The sequence below is a fragment of the Schistocerca cancellata genome, chromosome 12 (genome assembly GCF_023864275.1).
Source record: "Schistocerca cancellata isolate TAMUIC-IGC-003103 chromosome 12, iqSchCanc2.1, whole genome shotgun sequence".
Lineage (NCBI taxonomy): Eukaryota > Metazoa > Arthropoda > Insecta > Orthoptera > Acrididae > Schistocerca > Schistocerca cancellata.
This window is the reverse complement of record NC_064637.1, coordinates 78,090,195-78,111,312: the sequence shown is the minus strand read 5'-3', so window position 1 is coordinate 78,111,312 and position 21,118 is coordinate 78,090,195. Positions and strand designations below refer to the sequence as shown.

General features: G+C 39.7%; 1 protein-coding gene across 1 annotated transcript in view; it reads right to left on the bottom strand.

The window, feature by feature from the left end:
• LOC126109472 (protein timeless homolog) overlaps positions 1-18,948 on the bottom strand; it is a 505,261-nt gene extending 486,313 nt beyond the window's left edge. The window contains exons 1-5 of the mRNA XM_049914500.1: positions 18,703-18,948; positions 12,105-12,258; positions 7,153-7,333; positions 4,891-5,025; positions 1,331-1,426 (exon numbers count right to left, since the gene is read on the bottom strand). Coding sequence (XP_049770457.1) covers positions 1,331-1,426; positions 4,891-5,025; positions 7,153-7,333; positions 12,105-12,258; positions 18,703-18,796 — 660 coding nt within the window. The 5' untranslated portion in view covers positions 18,797-18,948. The remainder of the gene's footprint in view (positions 1-1,330; positions 1,427-4,890; positions 5,026-7,152; positions 7,334-12,104; positions 12,259-18,702) is intronic.
• Between the last annotated feature and the right edge of the window lie 2,170 nt (positions 18,949-21,118).

Genomic DNA, 21,118 nt, shown 5'->3' with positions numbered 1-21,118 from the left:
TTCCAAAACTGATAACAAAAATGCTGAAATTAAAAAGTTATCAACAAATTAAAATACCTGGAGGCTTTTTATTGCAATCAAAATATTTGTAGGAGGAAAAAATATGCCACCTATCATAAATAAGCTTGGTGCCCAGAAAGCAAAAAAAAAAAAAAAATTCTCGTGCATGGAATATTTTGAGAAATTCACTGGATCATCACTCATTTACACAATCTTAAGTGGCCTATCTATGTTTTTCTCTGCAAGAACCACAAACCTTGAGAGCAGTTGTTTACAGTTCACACCCTTTCATTATTTCTAAGCAATCCTTTAACCATTTTATTCTCTAATGTCATTTGTAACAAACACAACAAAACAAAAGTAGTTCTAATACAGCTAGTACTAACTTTGTAACAGGATGATGAAAGGACAATAACTGCTGAGACTGTTGCTGTAACATGTCTACCCAGCATCTCTACCTTCACCAAAATAATAGCACTCTAATTTATTTTATAAACTGATATAAATAAGTGGAAGATTCAGAATGTTTTCAAGCCCTCAAGAATTCACCATGTGTGTTTGTACATCTGCCCACACCAATGTTTAAATGCAAATTTTGTAGCTTCTATTATATCAAATCCCACATAAAAACTTAGTTTTCTAAGCTTTACAGGATGGTCTCTTACCAACTAATCATACTTCTCAGCACTTTAGAAGTAAGTTATTACTTCCAAGCATACTGATTCAATGATAAAATTAATGCCAATGAAACTGACTATACAGTTGATGACTACTGCTACTCAGAAATACAAATATACATGAGAGAATGCAATCACTCAAATTCCACCCATTGACAGATAGCTCATAAGCACATATAACAGATCAGAAAATCATACTATACTGAGATATTTTGCTCTTTTTATGGTGGAAGTAAACACACTCACAAAAGCACCTGAACATACCACCCACGCAATTTCACAATCTGTTAAGTGTATGTCAGAGCCATCTATCAACTATCTGTGGTCAGTGGCAGCTTTTCTTCATTCCCGAATGTTTTTCCGCTGAAGAATTTCCATCTCCAAAACAATAAAAAATAATCTATAATTAAACCAGTAAGAATTTAAAAAATATGAGGGAGAATTCAGTTGTCATCAAGCTCTCAGGTAGCTCGCCAATTAGAAAAAGGATAGCTAGTTCAGTTCATGTCATTCACGTATTTTACAGGAACACTCGAAAAGGGCAAGGAATCAAAAACATTATAGTTTCAATGTGCCAGTGGAATTTAGCAAACCTGTATTACACATATTTTAAACATAATTCGTAAGACTACAAAATACATGCAGCATCATACCTCAAGAATATGCATGTAGTATTGTTGTTCATTTTCAGAACTGGCCAGGTACAGGAAGATATCGACCATGCCGGAGACGTGCAGTGCCCAAAGTACCTGTCAAGCAGTGAAACAAATTTTGTGACTTTTCAGATTTCATACACATAATATTCTGCACGACATCAGACACTTCTGCAAATGTCCAGAGAAAATAAATGTTACAAATTTTGAAATGCAGCTCAAAATATTTTTTCTGAATACATTACTCTTCTTACAAAGTTTTTAAAGGAAAGGATTAATTTTAAAAAATGTTCATATTCTTTCATTCACGCATGAGCACTTTTGTTTATTTTTGTTGCAAAACAGTTTGAAACTCATTTTACTGAATACAGTCCAATGGGAAAGACATTAAACTCCTTAAATTGCTAAAGAAGTATTTGTTGTTTTATATTAGAGTGAGTAGCTTGTCAGACAGTAATAATAGCAGAGGTATTGCACAGGCTCATAGAAATTTTCATGCAGAAGTGCTTGGAGCAATGGAAGTGCTAATGTGCATGGATTCAAATGAACACATCTGGTAAGTACAAACATTAGCAACACTAATCTAATTGCCATTTTGCAGTACAATGATCTGGCACATATGGCGAAAGTTATGCCTGATTTGTTCAATCTGGGGGACTGGGAAGTGCTGCACCGCTCATCACTCCCCACACTTAAGCCCTTGTGACTTCAGCTCGATTCCTAAATTGAAGAAAACATTTTGTGGCATTCACTTCAGGACTGTTACATAGATTTGTCAGTCAACAGACCACTTCACTCAAACTATCAACACATTGGCACTGCTATGGGTATCCCACAACTACCACATCACTGGCAACGGGTTATACACAATGCTGGTGACTGCTCTTAAGGACAGGAAAACTTAGATACATGTCTCTATTTTGTAACAATACCAGAGAAGGAAAGTTGCTACTCACGATATAGCGGAGATGCTGAGTCGCGATAGGCACAACAAAAAGATTCACACAATTATAGCTTTCGGCCATTGAGGCCATTGTCAGCAGTAGACACACATACACACACGCCAGCTCTCTGAGACTGCACATGTGTGTGAAAGTTGTGTGCGTGCGTGCGTGTGCGTGTGTGTGCGTGTGTGTGTGTGTGTGTGTGTGTGTGTGTGTGTGTGTGTACTGCTGACAAAGGCCTCAATGGCCAAAAGCTATAACTGTGTGAATCTTTTTGTTGTGCCCATCGCAACTCAGCATCTCCGATATATGGTGAGTAGCAACTTTCCTTCTCTGGTATTGTTACATTCCATCCTGGATTTTCCATTGTTTGATTTGTCTCTATTTTGTAGAAGATGTAAATAAACAGTTGGCACTATTAATGTTGTAACCCTCATTTTATAGTATGAAGACAACAGTCACACATACAGGGCACACATACAGGGGCAGCTTTAAATTGCTCCACCTTTAGCACAAATAGTGACACAGTAGGGCTTCTTCCTGCTGATGAAAACACATTCTCTTATTTCTTAGGGTCTAAGAATGGCCAACAATGTTATAAAATCATTTCATTTCTTAAAAATTACAGACTGTCAAAGAGAAAAAGGTCAAGCATCCTGAAATGGAGGAAGAAATGGAATGGAATTTTGTGGGCTGAGAGGGTATGTGATTTTATTTAGTGATCCACAAATGAGTAACACATACAAAGTACATGACCATATGAGGCCACTTATCAGTATGACATTGAACCCACTCTGACCCAAATGCATGCACCAATTCGGTTCAGAAGGGCATCATAAAGCCGTTGCATCCTCTCCTGAGGCAATCTGCCAACAACTGGGCACTGGGACAGAGTTGAGGTCTAGAGCTGATCCCACAAGTGTTCTGTCAGGGACAGATCTGTGCACCTCGCTGGCCTCGCGACTACCTCAACGTCACATCACACAAACAGTTCATAGACACGTGTGCCGTGTGCAGACGAACATTATTGTCCTACTGAAAAATGAAACTGCAATACTGTTGCACAAGGGCTAATGCTTGAGGATGGAGACTGTTCGTGATGTAGCATTGTGCTGTCAGAATCCCCTCAAATCACTAGCAGCCGTGACCTGAAACCGTGCCCAATGGGTCTCCATATCAAGATTCCAGGAGTAACACCACCTCTCTGCAAAATATTGGAAGAATGCATGTGCTCCCCACATTATCACCACACTCACCAATGGTGGCGATCCACGGTGGGACAGAACTGTGACACATCATCGAACCCAGTGTGACGCCATACGTCAGTAGTCTACGCTAATGCAACCTATGCACCAGATGGTAATCCTCCAGACATGTTGCTAAAATGAAAATGCCATGTGGCTAGGACCCCCCGTCAGGTAGACCGCCCGGTGCAAGTCTTTCGAGTTGGCAACTCGTGTGTCGAAGTCATGTTGCTGCTAGTCTCTGACTGCAGCGTGACATCCAATGTTGCAGGGAGTCCACTGCTAACTCTCGGATGGAAGATGCAGATGGGAGGGGTTACAGTGTGTTTGGTGCACAATACAATGATTAATCCTCGTGATGGTCAGATGTGGTCAACTGGAACCTTGACGACAAGTATACCTGCCCTCGTGTACCTGAACAGTTCAACATCGGAACACTGTCGAGCCGTGTGTGTCTTGCGTCGGTGCCATCAGTAGGTCGGCATCGTGTAATAGGAATAGTGGCGTCTCGTATTCTTATCGTGTTTACTGGCACCACGACGTTGCTAGTGTTGTCTGTCTGCGAGTGGCAGCAGCATTTATAAATATCTAGTACCGTGGTACTATCTTTGGTAGGACGTCAAGTGTTTTCGAGGTCGGTTGTGTCGGTAGTTTGGTTAGGATGGAGCAACAGTGAGGAGGTCTGGCAGCGCAAGGATGTGCCGGGACCGCTGGCGGCATGCATGCACTGCCGGATAAAGGAGCTGTAGTTACGAGGGCCACAACCTCCTCGTCCACCGGATCCAGCATGTCGAGTTGAATAAACATTAATCCAGTAGTGAAACCTCCACTATTCTGTGATCACACTGTTTTTTTGTGCGTTGCTGCTCGAGGGTCACCGTGAAACGAGCAGCAGCAAGTGGAGCGTGTCGAGTTGGCGGATCTATTAGCCGTCTTCTACTGCCTGTTTTTAGTTTTTTAATTTTGTGTTATTATTTGGTGAAGTGCAATCAGTGGTATTTTACTGCCTAGTGGCCGCTAACGCCCCAGTTACCTACCCTGGAGGTTAACGTATTTTTGCGCAATGAAGTGTCACACTGGAGCAGACGTAGTAACACGAATCATCTCAGTACAACAGATCACTAGATAGCATCACGATCTGACGTAGAAATATAGTGCCAGTTTGACACTCGTACCCAATATGATACCTGGGATACCTCCTTAAATTGTAGAAGTTCAAAAGATGTATCACGCTATTGTACGTTGTTAACTGAGAGGCCCCTGACATTAACAACAGATGCAGGGCACACATTTTAGAGATAATTGTTGAGTGCCATATGCACAACATTCTGCCACAAAAATTAGACTTCACCGTGAGACGAAGCATGCTGACCTGGTCGTGGACACTGGGTTCACTATCAGAGAGCTTCTCTGCGGCGACGTCGGCCGGCACCTGCAGCACGTTCCGCGCTAGGATCAGCATCCGCTCAATCATCAGGCTCTTCTCCTCTCCGCGCTCCTCCCACTCCTGGAATGGAGAGCGTTATTAAAGTGACAGCCAAAACCTTCCGTGCTTTGGTAACCAGTAAGTATGAAACAGGTCGTGCTCGTTCAGATTATAGCCACACTATTTCTCTGAATATGTCGTCACTACTGAACATTTACAGTACTCTGAGACTCTGACCCAGATTTCTTGCTCTTTGTGGGCAGGTGCCTCAACTACTCAACTACTGCAGGAAGCCTCCCAGTCTGAATCAACCTTTCATGAGCATAAATTACATTAATTCAAATGAAAAGTACCTGCATGCTGCACACACAGCAACAAAACGACAACACAAACAACATATGAAAACAAAGAAAAAGATTTAAGATGGTAAACAATGACCTCTACGTTTTCAAAACACAAGGCATAAACATAGCATTCAAAACAGATAGTTCAATCCAAAGATAACAAAAGACACAGACATCTACCAGAAACCTGGAATGTATCAACTGCAATGCAACACATATGATGGAAGATATGTAGGACATATCACCAAAACATTTGACACCTAGTACAAACAACAAAACAGAGCATGGAAATAAGCCACTACACTTTTGCAGAACATTTATAAGGAAGTAATCAAAAACTTACTGCAACAGAGAAGGACATGAAAGTAGTTGGAATATATAATGAAAGAAATCTCCTAACCTTACAAGAAAATTACCATATATACATAACAAAGGCTGAAAAGAAGCTACTACTAATTTATGTAGTGAGTATGACTAACCACTCACTGTTTACACTGACTTATCATATAACAGACAGTAATCCCAACAGATGATCAGAAATCCCATTTCTCTCTGAAGTATATATACGAAAAATAAATAAAAAGAATGATAATAAACAGTAAAAATTAAAAATAAAATATAAATAAAATATAAGACATGCACCCATGTGCCCACACATTCCCCGCAAATGACACCCCCCCCCCCCTTCCCCCAAACACACACACACACACACACACACACACACACACACACACACACACACACACACACACACACACACAGAGAGAGAGAGAGAGAGAGAGAGAGAGAGAGAGAGAGAGAGAGAGCGCACTTACATCAGCCCACATATAGTCAAATAATAGACAGTTGAAAGCAAAACCTGAGAAAGTTGGCATTACAGTGCTATGTTTTGAAAACAATGACCACAAGAAAAATGGCACACTTTCAATCAGTTTGCCACATGAGAGAAAGTGTTTGACTTTAAACTAATGAATTAAGATGCTGATCAATAAGTACTTTTCCATTTTATTATACAAATTTCAATAGAATGTTTTAAAGCTAAGTGTGCAGGAGGAAAAAAAATTATATTTCACTGAGGATGCCTTTTAACTAAGGCAAAATGTGTGGGTACACAAGTTGAATAAAAATAACTTAATGTGCAGCATGCAAAAGTCACAGCTGCTGCAAAAATGACCACCACAAAAAACTTGTTTCATGAGCATAATTGTATTTAGTTTGGAATCACAGTCTTACAAATTTTTTAAAAAAATTTCATGTTTGCCACTGCCTATACTATTTACAATTTCCACAATTCAATACCGATCTTATGACATTATCAAGAAGGAATCTGCAACCAATATATACAAAAAGTTAAATGTCCTTCTTACAAAAAGCATGCATGTTTCACATCACATCCATGAAATACCTGGATTGACAATTAGCAAAAATTGCTCATATGCTGAGAAACAGCAGTTGTCAACGTTAGTAAATGAGCAAAACAGAATAAATGAAAGAATTTAGCTCTCTCTGCATTTATTACCATATACCATTTGTAACTGATTATTGGTACATGAATATCTTCTACTACAGTACTGGTCTTCCTAAATTGTGTGTTCATTGCCATCAACAGGTTAATGGGAATAACTGCAGGTACAGATCCAATGCTCATACAATATTTAATATACAGTATTGATCTGATTTTGTGTGATCAAAGGAAACATTCATCCATAATGAGTAAAGTAACCATTAGCACCAAATAAAAAAAGGCACTCATATTACATATGTCGTTGTCCCTTTAAGACAGTAACTATGAAGTTGATTTCTGATGTAAACAATAAACAATAATAACAAAAAATTTTAGGCAGCTAAGCCATAAACTGCCTACCGTCTCAAGGAGTTTACTGAGTTTCATCTTGATTACTTCCCACACATCTGAATTGGTGAAAGCCTTCTTGTAAGCTTGTAACTGTGATATGATTTGCAAGTAGTAATTTCTCGACACCTTGTCTACAGGAAGCTCTTCCCGGTACAGGAGCAGGGCTGGATTCGTCAGATTAACCAGCAGCCTGTGAAAGAAATAGGCATACTGTTCACCACAGTCATGAGCAAAAGGATAGGACTAATATTGATCACATTAATGGATTGTCCAGTCATTGCTTTGTGAAAATATTATAGATCCATAAATGGAAAACAAACTGCAAATGTTCTACAGAATTTATTGTTCTTCTTAACTAAGGTTATTTATCAATTACAATGTCATCAATATAGAACAAACTCTTGTCATCCACTTCACACTATTATGTCAAACTAGTCTCATTCTGAGGAAATGAGTGTTGGGGAGAGTGCAGCAATCCCACTTTTCTTCCTGGGCAATGTCCTACTGGAGATCTCTACTGTTGCCTTTCTCCCATTTCTTATAAAATTTTTGGGAAACCACAGTTGGCATACAGGTGCACTGTCACTTTATTAAACAACCAGTTTCGGTCATAAATTGTCCTTCCTCAGATATCTACATATCTTCAATATGAAAAACTTATACACAATCATTAATTACAAAAATAAACATAATACACTAATCGACATTAGTGACAAATTGTATACTTGCAATGTGTCATCATAATGAAATGCATGACAAATCATAACTATTAACAAGCATCATGTCATAAACCAAATTGCATCAGCAAAGAAGGTACAATTGTAACAAAAATTACATCTCAAGTAACAACTTAAATTGGGTTACTACTCTCACCATTGCCTGAATCACCAAACTGACACAACTAAGTAGAACAAGAAGACATTACTATACTAACACGGTGGCTGAACATAGCATTTTGTCAAATCATAGAAAATTTGCCTATAAATTATGGGCATATTACAGTATATCATTGTAGAAAATAAAATTTTCAGCCATCCTGTTCGTTTAAAACTGTCTTCACTTTTAAATTGGTGCCTTTAATTTCGTGACTGAGTTAATGACAGGAAGGTTATCACAGGTTAGTACCTGAGATATAATCTGAAAGAGTGTTCATTGGCCCTGCACAGTGTCTTTCTTATGATTCTACCACCTCTGCTGATGTTTTGTGACTGAAGATCACACGCCATTTCAGTATCGTCGTGTGCTTTGCCACAGTATCTGTTGTGCACTGTACGTGCTCCAATAGTATAGCTGCATTAGCATGTTACTTTATGGCATGATGCTTGTAAATAGGTATGATTTGTCATGTTCCAGTAGTATAGCTGAATTAACGTGTTAGTTTGCAGCATGATCCTTGTAAAAATCTGTCATGTCATGATCTGATTATGATGTCACATTGTAAGTATACAACAGGCCATGAATAGTAATTAGCTTATAACAATAGTTTCTGTTACTACACAATGTGCCTAATTTTGTGCCTTTTTCGTGGTATGTGGACATCTGAGGATGGTTCGTTTGTGACCAAAACTGGTAGTTTGATAAAGTGATAAAATAGCTGTACGCAAACCATGATTTTCTAAAAATTTCTAGATGCTGTAAGTCATTGCCTCCTCAAAATACTGTCATCAAGTGTCAGGTGCGTAACACGTATATATCTGTGTCCTAGGGATAACTGCTTGTACAGCGTGATGTCAAGTTTGGGTTGTGTGACGAAGAGAGAAGGGAGAAGGTAAAATCTGGTGCCTAGACACAACTCATTCCTCTCAATAGCAAAAAAGAGAGCAGCGAGCTTAATGTCTTCATCCAATGGACGGAACAATGTCAACAGTATTACACATCTTCACTCCAAGAGGCACTGCGTAGACTTTTATTTAAGTCAGGATGTTGGTGCAAAGTCTGGTGCTCAGAAACTGTGTGCTGCCACCCTCTCTCCAAACAGCAGCAATGAAAATTTCATCCGGCATCAGGATGTGAGTTCGCTACATTGGAATTGAGCACCATCACATACACACATTAACAACTGCAGTTATGGAGGCAGGTAGGTTCACTACATGCAGGTAAGAAATACTTTGTAAAACAATGTTACAATAAGAATATGTACAGCATTTGTCTAGTTTGTTCACAACGTCCTGAACAAATTCTCAGGGAGGTGCTGGTAATGGAAGAAGTAAGCTCTGTCTACTGATTTTCAGTTTGTGGGCAGCCACATGGGGAGAGGAACCACAGGCAAACGAGCCTAGCTTTCATCACTACACATGTACTCGTTGGTTTGGCATGGCACCGTGTGATAATCATTTTATAAAAGCTAGAGCAATGTGTGGTTACTGAATTGTAAGAACACTAATGTTGGCTTCAGCTGGACACTAAACACTTGTACCCCAAAGATGCAGACTTCTGTCAGCTTCCAGAACCAGGAAGTCCCCGTATAGGATGTTGTGAACAATTTGTATGTTGTATATATGGAGACTGAAGCGATGAATGGAAATTTCTATGAAAGACGGGATTCGAACCCAGGTCTCTTGTTCACTGGGCAGATGTGCTAATCACTACGCTGGCAAAGTGGGCTGGTAAAACCGCACGGACTACCCTAGCACACATTCCTCCTCAATCTAAATTCCCATTCACACCTCAACCCGCTTGGTACCCCCCAAACTCAAACAGCATTGCAGAGATTCTCCAACTAGTGCTATGATAGCCCATGCAGTTGTGCAAAGTCACTGCATCAGGCTTGCATAGTGGTTAGTACATCTACCTAGTGATCTGGATATACGGATTTGAATCCCAACCTCAGTACAAATTTTTGTTGTGCTAGGGTACTCCATACTGTTGTGCAAAGCCACTGTTCTAGGATGGAATAGTGGTTAGTACATCTGCCAAGTGAGCTGGAGACCTTGGTTCAAATCCCAGCATTGGTACAAATTTTCATTCATCGCTTCAGTCCAAAAGTTCAGTTGAAAAGGTAAAGTTCTAGTTTATATGCCTAGCCACTTCTCAACAATTACAGTATATGGTGCCTGGTAGTCATTATCCATTGTACTGCTTGTATTCTATTTAGGATTTTACATTACAGGAATAAATGTTATCTTTAGCACCTTAAGACATTGATTTTTTTTAAAATTATGTTTCAAAAAATATTTTTTAATGAATGAAAAACATCCTACAATGAATGACATTATATATAGACATACGAGGGTTGGAACTTTAATAGTGGCAACTATTTATTTACAGATCATACAAAACAGATATGTGTTTCAAAGTTTTACTGACCTTCAAAGTAGTCACGAGCATTGTGTATAACCTATTGCCAGTGATGTGGAAGTTGTAGGATTCTCTTAGCAGTGCTGTGTTGACAGTTTGAGCAGCGCAGTCTATTGCCCAACGAATTTGTAGCAGTTCTGAAGCGAATGCCTTTAAGTGTTTCCCTCAGTTTATAAATCGAGTTGAACTCACGAGGGCTTAAGTCAGGGGAGTGCAGTAGGTGGTATAGCACATAGCAGCCCCGTCAGTCAAACAAATCAGCAACAGCTTGCACTGTACATGTTTGATCATTGTCCTGCAAAATGATGGTCAGGTCCTGCAGAAAGTGCCATCACTTCTGTCTCTATGCTGGTCATAGGTTGTGATCCAAAAATGAACAGCATAGAGACAGAAGTGATGACACTTTCTACAGGACATGACCACCATTTTGCAGCAAAATGCTCAAGCATGGAGAGTGCAAGCTGTTACTGATTTGTCTGACTGATAGGGCTGCTAAGTACTATAACCACCTACTGCACTCCCCTGACTTAGCCCTCGTGATTTCAACTCGATTTCTAAACTGAAGGAAACACGTCACGGCATTCACTTCAGAACTGCTACAAATTCATCGCCGACAGACTGCGCCGCTCGAACTGTCAACACCACCAGCACTGCTAATAGAATCCTACAACTTCCAGATCACTGGCAATGGGTTATACACAATGCTGGTGACTACTTTGAAGATTAGTAAAACTTTGAAACGCGTATCTATTTTGTACGAGCTGTAAATAAATAGTTGCCACTATTAAAGCTCCAATCCTCGTATATAGCTTTCAAAGGTCAGAATAATTAGTTACAAAATTTTGAAGGTCACCAACAATAAAATTGAGAGTATACCCATGCACTGGACTTTAATGGATATACCTTGAAACTTTAAGTCTTTTTTTAGTTTGTGTGTAGCTCTGAAATATAACCATGTATTTCGCAAAAGTTTCATGAGAGCATAAGTGGAACAGAGTGGATGTATTTATCTGGTACCATACGCAAGCACTTGTCACTCAACTGATGAACTATTGTTACTTTCGGTCTCCAATGAAGTAACATCACATTCAACCTTGCTTTCTGAGCTGCTAAATTTAATGTCAAACACAGGATCACTACAGCTATACTTTTTTAAAAGCACTGCCCAAACACCAATACAGGAGAGAGGCTTAAAGCATGCATTTTGCTGTTGAGTATCCAAAGCAACACACAGTAAAGACGATATCTAGTGGCAATCACCTCAACCACGACATGACACCCAGGCTACAAACGTGGGACCAAATGCTCTCCAGCAGCCGAATTCTTAACTATAAGTGCTGAAATGGATAAAGGTGCGGTTTAATTTTTTTGAAGGACCGTCCTTAAGATGCCCAAGTATACTAAGAATTTTAAGTTTTTGTTAAAATAATAAAAATGGTTAACAGAGCAACTTGAACACTAACAGAAAATTTCAAATCTCATTTCATTTGGTAGATGGGCACCACACAAAGTTAAAAGACTGTAAATCACAGGGGCATATTAAAATATCACTTGCAAGCACCTGCAACTTACCAAAGAGCTACTCACACAAGATACAATCACTACACAATATTCTGCAGTGTTTAACAAAAGAATAAGAATAACAACTGCTTTCATCTGCTCACCTGATGACAACATCAAAAAGATCAGAATCCTTCCACTCCTGTTTGAGGATGGGCAAGAGGTCCGTCTGCAGCACCTGCGCCTCGCCCAAGTGTCGGCGGATTTCGTGGTTTTCATCGTCACGCCTCAGGTAGCGAATCAGATCTCTCACGGTCTCTGTAAGACAGCAACAATGTATGTACCCTCTCTCTGCTCTACCTCTTACAACAGGCCTGTGGCCAACCACCCGTTTTCTCCCCTCTAAACACACATGCCTATATTTGTGTGTCTATATACACTCCTGGAAATGGAAAAAAGAACACATTGACACCGGTGTGTCAGACCCACCATACTTGCTCCGGACACTGCGAGAGGGCTGTACAAGCAATGATCACACGCACGGCACAGCGGACACACCAGGAACCGCGGTGTTGGCCGTCGAATGGCGCTAGCTGCGCAGCATTTGTGCACCGCCGCCGTCAGTGTCAGCCAGTTTGCCGTGGCATACGGAGCTCCATCGCAGTCTTTAACACTGGTAGCATGCCGCGACAGCGTGGACGTGAACCGTATGTGCAGTTGACGGACTCTGAGCGAGGGCGTATAGTGGGCATGCAGGAGGCCGGGTGGACGTACCGCCGAATTGCTCAACACGTGGGGCGTGAGGTCTCCACAGTACATCGATGTTGTCGCCAGTGGTCGGCGGAAGGTGCACGTGCCCGTCGACCTGGGACCGGACCGCAGCGACGCACGGATGCACGCCAAGACCGTAGGATCCTACGCAGTGCCGTAGGGGACCGCATCGCCACTTCCCAGCAAATTAGGGACACTGTTGCTCCTGGGGTATCGGCGAGGACCATTCGCAACCGTCTCCATGAAGCTGGGCTACGGTCCCGCACACCGTTAGGCCGTCTTCCGCTCACGCCCCAACATCGTGCAGCCCGCCTCCAGTGGTGTCGCGACAGGCGTGAATGGAGGGACGAATGGAGACGTGTCGTCTTCAGCGATGAGAGTCGCTTCTGCCTTGGTGCCAATGATGGTCGTATGCGTGTTTGGCGCCGTGCAGGTGAGCGCCACAATCAGGACTGCATACGACCGAGGCACACAGGGCCAACACCCGGCATCATGGTGTAGGGAGCGATCTCCTACACTGGCCGTACACCACTGGTGATCGTCGAGGGGACACTGAATAGTGCACGGTACATCCAAACCCTCATCGAACCCATCGTTCTACCATTCCTAGACCGACAAGGTAACTTGCTGTTCCAACCGGACAATGCACGTCCGCATGTATCCCGTGCCACCCAACGTGCTCTAGAAGGTGTAAGTCAACTACCCTGGCCAGCAAGATCTCCGGATCTGTCCCCCATTGAGCATGTTTGGGACTGGATGAAGCGTCGTCTCACGCGGTCTGCACGTCCAGCATGAACGCTGGTCCAACTGAGGCGCCAGGTGGAAATGGCATGGCAAGCCGTTCCACAGGACTACATCCAGCATCTCTACGATCGTCTCCATGGAAGAATAGCAGCCTGCATTGCTGCCAAAGGTGGATATACACTGTACTAGTGCCGACATTGTGCATGCTCTGTTGCCTGTGTCTATGTGCCTGTGGTTCTGTCAGTGTGATCATGTGATGTATCTGACCCCAGGAATGTGTCAATAAAGTTTCCCCTTCCTGGGACAATGAATTCACGGTGTTCTTATTTCAATTTCCAGGAGTGCATATAACTTTTGTTATTCCTTGTATTACTGACAAACCCTTTTTTAAAAAAAAGCACTCTGTCTTCAGGCCACAAGTGGCCCATCATTGGGACCATCCGACTGCCGTGTCATCCTCAGCTGAGGATGTGGATAGGAGGGGCATATGGTCAGCAAACCGCTCTCACGGACGTTATGTGACCGGAGCCACTACTATTCGGTCAAGTAGCTCCTCAACTGGCATCACAGCTTTAATTAGTTACTGACTCAGTTTATTGGGTCCAGAAATGTGCTTTGATTATTAACATGGCTAAAGGCTAGCCAATGAAGGTTAATTAACTGCATATTGGTTTAAATTGTGAAAGCATGACCATATTAGTCTTTAATAATACACCAAAAACATAACTACTGATACACCTGAGTTTAATTTAAAGCTATATATGTTACCAGTTTGTAACTAAAATTTACCTGCCAAGTACAAGATGGTGACAGAGAAAATGATTTTCAGATAGATATAAAATTTGCTTTACTACATGTCAAAGATTGCATGTTGTTGGACAACTGCTAAGACTTTTGTGGCCACATATTGAACACTTTTCTGGGCCACTGAGATCACTAGTAATGAACAATAATGGTATACACTAGTGAATACACATATTAAAAAAGTCTTCCCTTGAGGGAGCCCCATTTGAGTTTAAATCTTTTTCTGTACCTATCTCATAATGACATCAGCGTAGGAGCCAAAGGAGTAGAAATTGCATGGAGAAGGAAAAGTCAAATATCATGTTTTGTCCACATGCTCTCTTTGGCAGCAAAAAGTTGTATCGAAAAAATTGGCAAGCTTAGTAGATTACTGCAGCAAAAAAGACTGTAAAGTGGCTTAAAGAAATTGTAGTAGCAAGTGAAGAGCCAAGGAATACATCAGACCTCAAGCAACTTCAAGAATTATCCACTACATATAACATGTGTGAGTAATCTCACATAAAAGTGATGGCAAACAGCATCCTACTATGATAGACTGTCCCATGCACCTTTTGTTGTCATTCAGCAATGCTTCTTGGAAGCTCTGGAGAACAAGCAAATTCCTGTTTCAGCATCCCCCATACGTGTTCAATTGGCGAAAGATCTGGTGGTCTTGCTGGCCAGGGCAATCATTGTAAACCACAAATAGCGCATTGCATCCCAATGGCTGCATGTGGACCTGCAGTGTTTGGGTGGAAAACCACATAATCTTCCTGCCAAAGAAATGACTGTAGCAGGGAACTACTTCACCCTGTAGAAACACTAAATGTGACCATGAGATGAGATGTGACCCCCCAACACACCATGAATTCTGGTGTAAAACATTTTACAAATATATAGAATGAAGACAGACATTATTGTGTTCTACTGACTTTACCATCAGCTGAAACAACCTACACTAATTGGCCTCAAAAATTAACATGAGAAAGCCACATGAAGGATGTCCGCATTAGGATTTCAAAGGTTGTGCATGATCTACACATCAGAATAGGCCAAAGTAGGAAATTATCAGGCAAAGTACAAGAGCCAATTAAACTCTGTGGAAATTGCCACAGATAGCACTTACTCTAATCTTGAGTATTCCAACTTCTATTCATGTGTCATTTTTAGTTCACATGCCAGTTTTCCATTAAGAATTACAAATCTTTATTTCTCAGTTATAAAACATAAAATTATAACTAGTTACATTCAGTAGTAAAACAGAACATAATTCAGTGATGCATTATGGAGCACAAACAGAATCTTGCAGTACTAAATGCTTCAGTTGATAAAGAGATTAGTGTTTAACGTCTGTCGACAATGAGGTCATGCTCGGGTTAGGGAAGGGTAGGAAAGAAAATCAGCTGTGATCTTTTAAGAGAACAATCCCTGCATTTTCATGAAGTGATTTAGGAAATACACAGAAAACCTACATCAGGATGGCCCAAAGCAGATTTGAACCATCATCCTGACAAATGTGAGTCCGGTATGCTAATCACTATACCACCTGACTCATTCGACCCACTTGATCCATAATATGTTGCATGAAGAGAATCCCAATTACCGTGAATGAAACAACAATATGGAGGATGCAAACTCTAGAAAAATAAGTGTAAATATTAGGTTAGAGCAGGCTTTATTCTATACCTCCTTATTCTCTTTTCATTTGGACCAATTTTGATTTTGAACTTTCAGTGCCTCTTTCAATAAACCTCTCCATGTTCAGAGTTCTACATATAAAGATGAGTAAACACACAACACAACTAGTTATAGCTGGAGGGTCGTGAAAAGAACCGTGAGAGTCCAGGTCTTGTGAAAAATTCAGTTTAACTAGTAGATTGTCAGCGAAAACTTTTTGTACGTCAGCACTCAGGCTGATAGACTCAGCAGTAGAGTACTGTATATCTGTCTGGCTTAATAGTCCATAAGTGGAAAAGAAAGATGTACAACTTAATGAATCTATGCACATTGCTAGCAGGTCAACATGACCTACTCCCACATACTGGTTATCTATCTCAAGTCAAATTTCAATTTATGATACCAGATGATAGAGTGCACTACTATGTGAATACCAGAAGACTGCTGATAACCCTGACATTCCAGTATCGACTGATGTATTCCGTGTGGAGTGAAAAAGTTGAGGATCAAGACATCCCACTCTCATCACTGCCAGTGTTCAATGCCATCAATGGATGGAAATGCTGCTTGCAACAAAACTTTCAACCACAATGCCTGAAACTGCCCTGGATCCAGGAAAACTTCCTGGATTTGACCACCCTCAGACTATTTGGACAACTCTGAAATGGAACTGAATGGCCCGTGGAAGATACGCATATACAGTCTCCGCAAGTGGGGCAAATCTTCATCATCATATTGTGGCAATAGTTTGAATGACAGATAGTTGCTCATGCCTTATCAACATATCCTGCACATACCTACGAGGGTCATCTGAAGACTTCCTGGCGGTGGCTAATGGTATGACGAATTATATAAAAGATGGTGATATTCACCTATATTATGCTGTAGAGTTGTCTTTAATGTTATTTAGTAACTTAGTAATCTCTGGATATGTATAGCCATTCTTATCATACGCCATATTACAAATGAATACCTACTAGTTACATGTCGAAATGCTATGTTAATATACAATGAAAAATAAAATGTGTAGGGGGAATGACAGGTTAAGGTAATGCATACAGAACACTGTCTAAAAATGTGACTAGGCCTACATGCAAGGTGGACCTACTGACAGTTAAGTTATTTACAAGTTCCCTAGACCAGAACTGCAACCTCTCACATGTCAGTACAACTTCTCTGTGGAAGAAATGGCAACATACAGACCATTTACGCAATTTTTATCTTTCAAGACTTTTCTAATGATGTCCGATATTGTTCACAAAAAAAAGGAGATGACAAATGTGTTATGTATGTACTATTTATCACGAATACTGTTGCACAGCCAGGGCCTATGATTTCAAAATATGGAAACTGCTAGTATCACAGACATGATGACTGGCATTTCCACATTGTTGCTAGCTGACGAGACAGGAACTTCAATGTTGCTATAACACAAAGCACAAATATTTATAAAATGTGCTAATAGTATGAAGAGAGAGTTAGTTAGTTAGTTACATGTTCCACTAATCAATCTCAAGGTAACTGTTATGATGTGGAATGTGCCAAGTGCATAAGAAATGCACACATGAATGATGAGTTTAAAAAAAAAAAAGGGGTGAAATTTTTGTTACCTGCTCCACGCCCTTAAATGGCACAAAATATATATATTATGCCTACTGATTTATTTATTCCTATTCAAAAATTCGTCTATGGTATAGAAGGAGTTGTCAAGGAGATACGATTTCAATCGCATTTAAAAATGCTGGTGGCCAAACAAGCATCAATTCACAATACAGTGCAAATTAGTAGTGTACTGTTATCCACACATAATAGAAACCAGCATGAGAATGTTGTGAGTAATATAGATAAACAATGATTTCTGCACAACTATACTGTCAGTTAATGTTACTATATACTATACCTGTAATGAAATGATATCAATTTAAAACAACATTGAACAATAGCGGCTAAAATAAGGCAGTGCTGTCATTAAGACAATGACCTCATATTTGGGAGGACAGATTTTTCTCTGTCCACACACCCTGATCTATGTTTTCCATGTTTTCCCTAAATCATTTCAAGGAAATTCCAGCATGGTTCCTTCAGCAGGGCCATGGCCGGCACCTGTCCTACCCTCATATCATAGTTCTACATTCTGTGCGTATGTAATTTTGGAGTACTGTATTTAATTTCACTGTATTATGATGGAAATGAGCATTTGGCAGATGACAAATCCGGTATCATTGTGAGATGACCCTTGAATGGATAAATAAATAAATCAAACAGTGATATCTATGACAAAACAACACCCGCCACATAGCTCAATCCCTTATGCACAATGGGCAGTTAGTTTCCCTGCATGGTTAACTTCTGAAATGGTGACAGCAGTTGTGGTTGTGACAATAGTAAAATTCCTTCATGTGAAACACTGATGTTAGTTAACTTTTAAAAGTAAACCATTCTCGGCGGAATCTAACGGGTTTCACGCATATTTATCAAAAATTATACAACTGACATTTGGCAAATTAATAAATAAAACTGTAATACACACCAAATAAAGCAGCCCCTTGTAAGTAACTTAATTTCAAAACACTCTGATCAAAAATACAATAAATGTGTCAACAAACAGATAAGTTTGACAGACATTTATCATAAAATTGCTCAGTGACACACTCCCTCGGCTAAAACAAATTGTTTCGAAAACTCATTGTTAGGTATTACACCACGAATATTTCGCGACAAAACAAAATCCTAATGAAGACGGCGGTAAGTTATTAACATTTTACATTAACTGTAAACCATACTAACCTTTACAGTGTGTATCCGGATAGTATTTACTACCATCAGAGAAGCCGAGGGCATTGCAAGTTGCCGCTAATTCAGCAAATAACAAAGAAGACATGGCAAATAAAATTTAGATTTTCTCGTTTGATACGTTTTGCACGGTTTATTTCATTCCACCACACACATATAGACTTCTATGTCAATGTTTGGAAGACACAAATCAGCAATTCACTTTCTGCACTACACTTCACGTCAACACTCCACACGCCACTACAGCTCCCAATCCGTTTATTTACTTCTGCTATTTCGCGCGCAAAATCACTTGGTTGAAACAACTGACTAACGCACTCTGGAGAGCGGTTAACTCAAATGTATTTCTTCTCTGTCGCCGCATCCTGAGTCTCATGGAGATGAACGGTTCTTATTGACTTTGTATAAGCGGATTTTAAGGAATATATGTGATCACGTACATCAACATCTTTTAATTATATTGTACACTACGAGACAATTTCGTTGTACAATACCACTCAATCCAATCATGTAACGTAATGTTTATTGAATCCTTACACAATACAGCTTTTATGTATAAAATCAAGTTCGTTTCAGTAATTTTGTATGAAGTATCAGGCTAAAATTCATTTACATATCTGTCCCGTTAATGTCATCCTGTGAAATAGGTCAAGTTATACATGTATAAGCACAAGCAGTGACTGCATCCCACTTATGCAAAATAAACTAACAACTAATTATACAGGCATAGGCATAAACAGCTACCACAGGCAACTTATGTAAAATAAACTAACAACAAATTATGACTAGTGCTTTCTACTCTTAGTGATGCCTGTGGGGATTACTTCTAAATTACTGTACTTTGTATATGTTTATGTACATTAGGAGTAAAACAGCTACAGTTACTATGAAAAATGCCAATGCTCTTCCTGTTTTACTGCTCACCTTCTGTTTTTAACTAATACTTCAAAAATAGAATTTTCCTACCCCGACTAAACACAGACCATGTCACCTGTCTCTATTTTAGCAAATTCAGGATCTGTTTGATATGAATGTTACAAGTTAAGCAGAATTCAATCCCTGTATCCAAATATTCTGTTCAGTTGTCTGAACTTCCACTTTGAAGCACAGTTCAACACTATTATTTGCAGCAAAAGTACAATTTTTGACCTTATTAACAGTGAGATAAATGGTAAATTAGCTGTAATTATCATCTCAGTTTATTGAACTGTGGCACATAAAGCATAAATATCTATAGTCCCAAACCAAAATAGCTCCAAAGGTCTGGCAGTCTGACTCTTTCCACACCACAACCACATCCCAAATGTTCCTCTCCAAGGGATCCATGGAAAACGATAAAAGTAGTGTAATGTCAGACGTGCCTTACTGGTTGATTGGTTGATTTAAATTCTCTATAATCAACCTGTTTGTCATCTAACAAATTTTCAGCTTCATGATTGAGGGGTGAAGAAGACCACTCATCCACTCACGAAATAATAGAAGCTTTTGTAAGAAATCCTTTGACAAGCTATAAATCAGTTATTTACATTCTGCCACAACCCTTACTATATTATCAACTTTCTGTTCCATTCTCCTCTATGTTATTCTTTTTAGTGACTTGTAGCCAAGAGATGTTAAGCTGATTATATGATAGTTCTCACACATATCTGGAATGTGTAAATTATATTTTTAATTTTGTTGGAGGCACTCCATCATGATTGATTAAACCAATCATATCTAAGATACATCATACTAGCAAATGCATAAAAATGACATATCAAACAAACTACAGCACTGTTAAATACATGTTACTAAAACAAACTTATTTAAAATGGGAGTTAGAAAGTCTCTGTTAAGCAATACATTCTAGTAATTAGATCCAGCAGAGAAGGAGTTTGCTAGGAGGATGTAGCACAAATAAATAATAATAATGATAATAATAATAATAGTAGTAGTAAAACATCTACCATTTCACACAACACTTTAATGCTAGCTTTTTTCCTTCATTTTTTTCCTTTTATTTCTCTTTCTTTTCTGTTCTGGAAACCCTTACTCCCAAAGCTATGCACTGTATAATACTAACACCTTATGCTATTTCTGAGTTCAACATCACATTCATTATAGAAGAATACTGACTCGATTCTTCAAGTTAACAAATGGAAAGTTGCAGAACACTTAATGCAAATCAAAATTTGTCACAATGGCCTTGATAATTCCTAATAGTGCATGCAGTGTTATGTTATGAAACAATGTGTGTGTACTGTGTGCAGTGACTGGAAGTGAGGGGCAAGGTAACAGAGTAGTACTAGCCTTTTGCATTAATAAATAACTTCTTTGTGAAACAGTATTGTACACTAGGGATCAACCAAATGAAGTAGTTGTATTCATGAGAATGAAAGCTTGAATCTTCATCCAGCCATCCTGATTTAGG